Consider the following 9,795-nt stretch of genomic DNA (forward strand, 5'->3'; position numbering starts at 1 on the left):
AAAGCTCAGTGACTGAAATTAAAAATTAAACTTTTATTTCTTTGTTTTGGGTTCATTGAGTCTCTATTTTCAAAATAAAAGTTGACAGTCTTTATCTGCTACGTCACAGACTTTCAAACTAAAGTTTGAAGGCTTCAACATGTCATTACAAGATTTATCGATAAACCAAAGGCTGATCAGCAGGTTCACTGATTAGTGATTGGTTTAAAAATGAGCTGCTGGGGAACCAATAGACAGCCCTGTTTTAACTTTAGCATGAAAACATCTGGAAACAGCTGCTTTCACCTGATGATGACGTCTACAGGTCCTGATCAGCTCGATAAAGAAAATGATTGATTTACCGGCTCGGTGTCGGCGTTCAGCCCGCAGTCCGGCTGCATCCCGCGATCACACATGGAGCCCGGCGGCGGAGGATGAACCGGATCCAGGGCGGTGCGGACCGGTCCAGCTGCGGGACAGATGTGAGAAACGGATGAAAGCTCCGGAGGATGCCGCCGCTCCACACCAACTACCCGCGGAGATGGTAGCCGCAGAGATCGTCTCTGAGATCGAGATGACTCACTCGCACTTTACGGTGTCACCGCGGCGGGTGTGACCTCTGTGCACATGCGCAGAAAGCCCCCACAGAGAGCAGGAGAACAGCGGGAGGTCTCACTCAGACAGAGACCCGGCAAACATAATCAAATGATGTCATCAATAATAATGACGCGAACAGATTGGTTGTGACAGACATCCATCACAGAACATCCGGGGCCTCAGCAACAGAAACCATCCGAAACACCTTCAGCACAGCAGGTGAGACTCTTTCAGAATAAAGGACACCGTTTCAAATGTTTCTGAGCAGAGCTGCTTTAAAGCTCGACATGTTGCCTTTATCACAGCGGGTCTCACCGGAAGTGGAGCGGTGCAGAGCGAGGGTCCGAGAGCACCTGTGATCAGGTGTGTGCGGATGTTTATCGCCCTCTTCTGGACTCTGATAATCACTGCTGATGTTTTCAAGTTTGATTTCATATGAAAACATTCAAACCGCCTGGTGATGCTCTGAGTTTACCTGCCTGTCTGTTCTTCCGGCTCCTCCTCCTGCTCCTTCGGCTCCTCCTCCTGCTCCTCCTCCTTTGTGCCTCGGGCTCTTTCTGATGTCTCAACATCAGCAGGTAAAGTACACAAAGTTCTCTTTGCAGCCTACAAAATAAAAGCACCGGGTCTGACAATGAAGCAAAAGTTCTTCTGTTGGGAAGAAAAGACCACATGAGATCACGTGCGCGCCCTCCGAGTGTCACGTGGAAACGGGAAGCCGTCCAGACTCAGCTACGTTTTCTGGTGTGTTTAGTAATAAACTGAATGAAGTGAAACAGCAAGAGACTCTTATTCTGAAAATGGATCCGGATGTGTTATTGCTGACGTGTCGGACCATGACGTGCTCAGGTGTGTTCGTGCCGTCATGGGGATGGTTTACTCGGAGGTAAGAGCGCGCTTTGTTTCCCTCTTTTCTCTGCTAAACAAACACGTTTAATCCTGGTTTTAACTCTTTACTCCGAAAGGCTCATGCGCGCTCTTCCGGTTCGGGCTGATTTCTCGTGCACACACACTTGAGTTTCAGGTAAAGCGTCACTTGAAACAAACAGACAGGTAGAAGTTTAATGACCTGGCATCACTCCGACAACAAATATGAAGACAGACACGAAAATGACTGCAGTACTGCAAGGATATCACAGCAACACAAGTACTGCAACACACTGCGAGAAAATGACTGCAAATATTCAGAAAACTACCAAAAACAGGAAAATGAGAAGAAATCAAGATAGCAAATGTTACACAATCGTTTTATTGAAATAATAATAACAATAATAATAATGAGAAACTGGTGGGATCTAATTTTTTACATGTTGAGAATCAGCCAATCAGAAGAAAGCGGTCTTAAAAGGGGAGGAGCTTGAGTGAGTGAGATAGGAGCGGAAAACTGGACGGACCGGGCTGTTCCTGATCAGCTGATAAGGAGCTTAACTCATGTAATTCCTCCTCTTCCTCCTCAGCCGGCCTGCCAGGCAGCGTACGAGGGCGACGTCCGTAAGTTGTACTTCCTCCTGAAAAATGACCCCGCCCACCTGAATGTTCAGGAGGTGCACACCGGGGACACACCCCTCATTGCTGCCTGCCTCCAAGAGGACGTTCTCACTGCTGGATTATCTGATGATCACCATCCTGATGCCCATCCTGCTGCTCGGATACTTCATCATGGTACGGCCAATCAGCAGTCTCTCTCAGTGTGACATCATACAGGTAAAGCACAGTCTGATCTGCTCACCGGTGTTTCTATGTTGCAGCTGCAGAAACAGAGGAAGAACGTGGCTCTGATGGAGGCCGTGCTGAGCACTGACGTCAGCGTCGACGCTGTCGACTACGTGCGTGAACAGGAGCTTAACGCGGTTTAATTTGAAAATCTCAGGCCACTTCCTGACAGTAAAAAGGTGTTTTGTGTGCAGAAGGGGAACACGGCTCTTCATTACGTCTGTGAGAGAAAAAGTCATCGCCTGGTTCCTCTGCTGCTGCAACGAAACGCCAAACCCAACATCAAGAATAACGTGCGTACAGACGCGCAGCACGCCGTGACAAGACGCTTTCCGTGACCCGATAACACGTGTGTCTGCTTTTACAGAACGGAGAAACCCCGCTGGACATTGCCACCAGACTCAAGTTCCAAAAGATCATCAACATGCTGAGGAAGACGGAATGAAGTTTTCATTCATGCGGACAGCAGGGGGCGCCAACACCCGATTCCTCCGCCTTCTATGCTGACGATGCTAGCATCTCAGAGAGACCTCCTAGCATGCAGCGTTTTCTTTGCTAACCACTCACCTGTCGGGCTACAAGCTAGTTTCCACTTCCAGGTTTTGTACCGAGCTAGGCTAACAGTCATTTTTCTTGTTTTGTAAGACATAAAATTAACTGAATGTTGCAATTTATCAACTAAAAAGAAAAAACAAACTTTAGAAATTCTCGCCCCATCTTTACGTTACATTTTGCTAATAGCTTTGCCTCATTTTTTAATCTTTGTGCTAAGCTAGGCAACAGTATTTGAGAGCTCGCCGTTTATCTGTAGTTCTTATACTGTCAGCAGAGGTGTGCTTTGGGACTGTTACACGAACAGGTATAATAATAATAAAAGTGTCAACATGAAATGAAGCGGGTGATGAAACATTTCAAAGTAACATTTTTATTTCTGAATAAACTTGTAAACTACATTGAAACTCTCCAGCTGTTTGTTTTACTTTACCTTTCAGATTTCCATGGTAAAGGTCACGACTACTAAAACTTTCAAATTAAGAGCTGTCAGACAAAAAAGGAGGAATGAAAACAAGCTGTGGTCGTAAAATGGTTTTATTTAGGAAACACCATCATAATGAGTAAAAATGGTTACACAGCAAGTTAAAAAAACGCACACAGGTGACTGAAACTGCAGATTCACTTCTTATTCTCACATCCACATTTTCACAGTTTGTCCTCAGGACGAGTGTCTCCATGCTAAAAACAGGAAGTAGCAAAAAGAAGCTGCACTGACCAACACACAGCTCTGGTCCTACACATTCAACCTGACGTGCTGCTTCTGAGCAGAGCACCCCGGGGCTCGCCGTGCGACCTGTTCACACGCTGAATGTTAGATTGTGACACAAATAGTTACCTGAAGCGTGACAACGCTGCTCTCTCATTGGTTCCCGGCAGAAGTGAGTCAAACTGCAGGAGAACGCGGTCCATGAAAACGCTTCAGAGTGACTGTTCATTTAAACATGCAGCAGCGTGCTTCGATCGCCTTTAAAGCTGCAGGTGATATGACAGGTCCAGGCAGGGAGGGCGGGACAGAAACATCCTGCTGCAGGAAGAAGTGTCAAAACTCAGTCTCCATAAAACCATAAACCACGCTGCAGCGGGCGGCGTCCGCTGCTCTCGCCCTCTATCGGTACTCCTGCAGCAGCTTCAGCACAGCAGGAAACATCTGCTCCGGAGCATCCAGCCCCCAGATGAAATCCAGATGTTCCCAGTGCTCAATGTGCTGATGGTACACCAGGTTAGGGACCTGCAGACACACAGCTGTTATCCGGGCTGGCCCCTCCACCTGTTTCATTAATGATCAGATTCGAGGACACGCCCCCGCCGTACTCCATCATCGCCTAATGTGAATAAATCTCGTAGGTAATGCTCACCTGAGTGAGGAGGACTGCCACATCTTTTGGGTCCGCCAGCGTATCCTGTCCCCCTGAAAACAGAGCGGTGGGAACCTTCATGTCCTGGACACGGTACTCGGGGGGAGTGGACTGCAGAGGGGACACAAGGAGGACACGGAGACCGTAAGCGAGGGACCAGGTGACATTTCAGAGTCTGTAGGAGTCCCTGCTGTGCTGTGGACTCACCTGGTTGTAGTGTTTCATGTTTCCTGCTGCTCCGAAGTCAAACGCCACCAGTCTTCCTGTGTGGACGGCCTGAATACAGGAAACTTTATTAACACCTGCCCCATGTACAGGCACACCAGAGCAGAATGAAAGCTACAAAAATTAGTACCAATAATCCATCCATTCGCTTCCACTTATCCTTTTCAGGGTCGCTGGAGCCTATCCCAGCTGTCATAGGGCGAGAGGCGGGGTCCACCCTGGACAGGTCGCCAGTCTGTCGCAGGGCCAACACACAATCGCTCTCACATTCACTCCTATGGGCAATTTGGATTCATCAGTTAACCTATCCCCACTAACTGCGTGTCTTTGGACTGTGGGAGGAAGCCAGAGTACACGGGGAGAACACGCAAACACGGGGAGAACACGCAAACACGGGGAGAACACGCAAACACGGGGAGAACACGCAAACTCCACACAGAAAGACCCCGGCCTGAAGGTGGAATTGAACTCAGGACGTTCTTGCTGTGCGGCAACAGTGTTAACCACTGTGCTGCAGAAGTACCAATAATAGTGTACTAAATATAAAACAGGGTCATGTGACCCAGGTTCAGCCAATCAATATTAAAAGCAATGAATAATAATCCGTGTGAGCATTTCTCAAAGAACAAAATGAAATATTCAAATGAGCTCTCGTTTACTGAACCAAAAACATTAAACACAAACCAAGAGGTGGCATGTGGACACACACTGTGGACACACACTGTGGACACACACTGTGGGCTGTATTTGCAGAGCAACATCAAGGTCCCCACATGTACTCACAGGCAGGTATGAGTGTGTGTGTTACCTGGGACCAGTGGATCATGTTCTGGACTGAGGTCCCAGCCGGGCAGTGAGTGGTGTAGACCGGAGTCCGAGTCTGAAACACAGCCATGTGGCCTTCATCACAAACAGCTCTGACTCTAATTATCTTCAGATGTTTCTGATTAACGTCCAGGTGTGCCCGTTCGGTCACCACCTGCTTCCCAGCGAGACACGAACCATGTTGAGGTTTTTCTCATCGAAGCCGCAGAGGACGAAGAAGATGTTCCCGCACAGTTCGCTGAGAAGATGCTTCGCACACACGTGTTCGGCCAACCATTTAATCATCGCGCTCTGGGGCAGGAAGTCCCGCCTCCCAAACAGGTCCTGTGGGGCCAACAAGAAACAACAAGACAAAGCTTATTGACTCTGTAAATGTGACGGCGATCAGACAAACGACGAGAACACGACTAGCTGGTGGTCACGTGACTGGTTCGTACCCAGATGACGGCGTCGGGCAGGAAGGACAGTTTGGCCATGGGGCTGCCCGTGAAGGCGACAGTGGCCACAGGAGCCAATCCGAAGAACAGCCTGATCTTGCTGGCGAGCTTTGGCAGCGTGGAGAACGCCATGAATGCTGGAAACGAAGAGAAGATTAATTCCATGTAGCCTGTTGGGGACAGAAATCAGGACCTCCGCAGTTCAAAGTAAAAGCACCTATGGTGGTTCCCTGAGAGTGTCCAATGTAGAAGATCTGCTCCTGGCCAGTCACCTTCAGGATGTGGTCGACCACAGCTGGAAGATCCTTCAGAGCCAGCTCATCGTGGCTGCACAGACAAACACCAGAGCTCTGTCATGTTAATGCTCGCTGACACCTGCGCAGGTGAAAGGACAGCGGGGCGGGTACCTGAACCTCCAGAACTCGTCCTCGTACGGGCTCAGCGTGCGGTGTTTCCTGGACCACGTGTTTCCGCGGCTGTTTCCTATCCACACGTCGTAGCCCGCGTCCGCCAGCACGTAGCCCAGGCTGGAGGTCGGTGGGTTGGTGATCCAGTTACTGCCTGCAGCCAGGAGACCGTGCTGGAGGAAGACCGCCGGCCTCACACCTGCAGGACACCACAAACCGTCAAATCAAACCTGCCAGGAACAGACGCCAGGTTTCTACAGAGCCACATCTGGATTCAGACCCAGCATGACGTTAAAGGGAGAAGAGGAAGGTCAAGTGAATGTAGGCGAAAGATCACGTGAATCACTTCAGGACAAAGTTCATCAGGACTGCTGTAAAAAGGAAGTGAAGCTCGATGACATGGCAAAACTTCCTGTTTGCACCGTAACCAAATGTGCTCACAGAGAAGGAAGAGCCTCCGCCTGACCTTTGGAGGGTTTCAGTCCCCGCGGGATCCTGTTCACGCCCAGGATGTACCCGTCCTCCGTCAGCACCTGGTGCTCCTCTGCTGGGTAACCCCACCTCCGGATGATCTCTGTCTGAACACACACACACACACGCACACACGCACGCACACGTTAATGTGGACGTTTCAAACAGTGAGGTCAGTGTGTAAAACTACAGAGCAGAGACAAGAAAAATCGAAATAAACACGACATATCACATGACCTGACGCTGTGCCTGCAAGACCATGATGTGGGAATCAAAGACCCGCAACTGGGACCTGGGTCCAAGTGCGGTCTCTGAAAAACTTCTCCTCCCTGTGTGGGGAGGCGGGGCTTAGTAACGTGAGCCGAGATGTTCACTGGATATCAGCCGTCTCCTTGGATACCAGCCGTCGCCTGTCTCTCAGATCACTGGCGCTCGCCTCGTTTCTCAGGTTATTTGACCGTTAACACAAGTGCACCGCAGGACGCTGCTTCTTTTAAACGATGTGATGACGCTGCAGTGTATCCGCTGAATGTGAAATTAAAGTCAGAAACAGCTGAGAGCCCTGTGAAATTTCAAAATAAAAGACCCTGTGCAATCTCAATGCCCGTGACCTGCAAAGTTTACTTTGTCTAAAATGCAAGAGCTGCAGTCATGTGACTGACCAATCAATGCACAGTCGCAGTGATTATCAGTGATTGGTTGGTTACGTTCCACTTACTGCAGACCAGCGTGGCGGTTTGCAGGTGCAAAGTTACAGGTTACCTGATGAAGGCGTGTTTCTGTTGCAGCACAGAGACCAGCTCATTCACCTTTAACCAATCAAAGGTCAGGGAGTTTTCGTCAGGTCCTCCACGCTGCTCTCAGCTCCATCAGCTGCATCTCTCTGATTCTTTCCAGAGTTACAGGTGTGTCTGACAGCTCAGGTGAAGGCAGGCTTCAGTACAAACAGCTCACCTGTATGACAACGTGATGACGCCAGGTCCCGAGTGTCCAAGCTACACAGAAATGCTGCGAGCGTTTATCAAAGTCAGCATTACAAACTGACTCTGACATAAATCTGAGACGGCGCTCACACCGACTCATTTCTGTCAGGACATCACGAGGAGATTTTCATATCCATATCGCTATGGTAACCTAGGGTCACGGGTCAACAGTTACAGCTGATGTCTTCCTACAGCCTGATGAGTCAGACGGTCAGAGTTCAGCGACTGCAGTGAACAAACAGTCTGAGCTCATCGTTCAGAGTCCATCAACTGAGGCCACTGTGCGAAGAGTCAGGGCTCTTATTGTGAAAGGACAGAGAGATGACAGTGACATCCTGGAAACACCCGCAGACCCTTTCCTCACTTCCTGCCATGAAGCTCCCGTTCCTGTTGTTGGCGTTCATATTAAACATGGTTTGTAACGACGAGGTCAGAGTGAGGTCAGAGTGCACGCTGCTCTAACAATTACACTGTTTCAATGAAGTTTCTGAGACAAACAGCAGCGAGCAGGAGCAGAGAACCCGAACACATCGCAGCATGGCGACTGAAATGCTTCCGCCCAGCACGGACGTCACAGACAGGAAGTAAAGTTTTAACATGGGAGTCTATGAGACTGACTACTGGAGCCTCGGTGCACGCTGGAGGAACTGCAGGTTTAGAGCTTCCTGTGTCAGAGGTTCACTCAAAAGACATGTCCAAATTTATAGGCGGCATCCTCCTGAGGACCCGGCCTTCGCGGTCTACGTGGGCCGGGTCCTCAGAAGGTCGGGTAGGCCGGAAGTGAGCAGCTGTGAAATAGGACGGTCTAGCCTTCTGCTTAGCGTCACCGCTGTCTCGGTGGAGTTTAATAAACTCGGCCGTCTGCTCCTTGCTATCTAAAATATAACAGGACACTGGCGTAAATCTTCGACCGTCTCACCTTCTGTTTAAATAGTTTTCTGTTTGATGTTTATTCAGCTGTGTCAAAACTGTGACTTTATTCTCAGCCAAACCGATTTACACAGCGCGTCGCTGTGACGTAATCAGCCTACAGACGCGGCCTCAGGAGGATGCAGCCCATGAATTTGGACACGACCAAATGTTCCAAAGGTGATGGAAACTCACAATGTTCATGTCCACTTCAGGGTCCAGCTCCTGCTGCAGGTCATCGGAGCGCCACGCTCTGCTGACGGCTGGCCCGCTGTGGACGAGAGCCGAGAGAAACAACACACACACCAACACACACAGCATGGTCTGACACACACACACACACACACACACACACACACAGTGTCAGGATGGTGCGTTCGTGGGTCACTGAAAAGAAAGAATTTTTCCTTCTTCTTTGGTTCAAATAAAACTGAGTCCTGTTTGATTTGAAAAGGAAGAAGAAGAAGACTCTGCTGTGAGGATCACGTGGTCAGATTCAGTCTGATGACTGTGTGCTGATCTGTGATAATCAATAATCACAGAAGCATGTGATCAGAGAGTCTGAGCTGCTGCCTGCATAAACGGCATTTTCTGACTGGACCGCTGGCTCAGAATGACGTCATACGACTGCTTCTTATACAGCGCTTTTCTACTAGGTCGTTACGCAGGTGCAGAATGGAGCAGCTGCAGCCAAAATCATGACGTAATGTTAGCGATCAGTTTGGCATTTACAGCAGTTTAAACACCGGAACTCACTTTCTGGTCCCCATAAACCTCTCGGTCCTGACGGTTGTTCTAATAATCAGGTAACGACGCTAAGAAGCGGTTACACTCACCTGTCCTCGCGCCGATCTCTCTCTGAGGCGTCCGATCATCAGCGGACTGCGCCTTCTTCTGCTTTTCCCTTTTATCTGCCCCCGTGACGTCATGAGAGAGGCTCTCTGTGATTTGCTGGCCAGAAACAGGACTCAGGTGTTAACCGTTTGGGCTCCGACGATCAGACCGGAAATAGTAACCTGTGTTGTTTGAAGCTGGGCTGTTTAAAATTCCATATATTAATTCATTTATATTTTACTCTACATTTTAAATCACAATAATGATAATGTTGTTTTCAGTCATATTAAAATACATTTTTCTTCAGCGTTAAAGAGTTTTAATATGTGGTAACTATGTATTACATGTATTATTTTAATTAAACCATGAACAGTGTTATGGACTGTAAGGATTTTATTTCATGTGAACCTTTAATACACCGTTTGTCGTATTTTATGTCACGTAGATGCAGAAACGCTTTAATATACTCACCTGTTTTCTGTGATTATTTTGAAATTCTATCCGG

The 9,795-nt window shown here is 48.7% G+C and overlaps 2 protein-coding genes across 2 annotated transcripts; one reads left to right on the forward strand and one right to left on the reverse strand.

Moving 5' to 3' along the window:
* Positions 1–1,441: 1,441 nt before the first annotated feature.
* On the forward strand, positions 1,442–2,857 carry ankrd22 (ankyrin repeat domain 22). The gene is given in 6 exon segments (XM_085361101.1): positions 1,442–1,462; positions 2,034–2,155; positions 2,157–2,238; positions 2,325–2,402; positions 2,484–2,582; positions 2,657–2,857. Coding segments are annotated over 6 exon segments (480 nt in total). The 3' UTR covers positions 2,735–2,857.
* A 510-nt stretch (positions 2,858–3,367) lies between these two features.
* LOC146627435 (lysosomal acid lipase/cholesteryl ester hydrolase-like) lies at positions 3,368–9,385 on the reverse strand. The gene is made up of 11 exons (XM_085361722.1): positions 9,293–9,385; positions 8,652–8,780; positions 6,560–6,671; positions 6,094–6,292; positions 5,904–6,013; positions 5,687–5,823; positions 5,427–5,573; positions 5,233–5,304; positions 4,407–4,475; positions 4,200–4,310; positions 3,368–4,072 (listed from the first exon to the last, which is right to left on the reverse strand). Exons 1-11 carry the CDS (start codon positions 9,383–9,385, stop codon positions 3,950–3,952), a joined length of 1,302 nt encoding a protein of 433 aa, XP_085217848.1. The 3' UTR covers positions 3,368–3,949.
* Between the last annotated feature and the right edge of the window lie 410 nt (positions 9,386–9,795).

The sequence above is a fragment of the Diplotaxodon limnothrissa genome, linkage group LG8 (genome assembly GCF_057381915.1).
Source record: "Diplotaxodon limnothrissa isolate DT_005_m linkage group LG8, D_limnothrissa_male_GT1.1, whole genome shotgun sequence".
In the NCBI taxonomy this organism is placed as follows: domain Eukaryota; kingdom Metazoa; phylum Chordata; class Actinopteri; order Cichliformes; family Cichlidae; genus Diplotaxodon; species Diplotaxodon limnothrissa.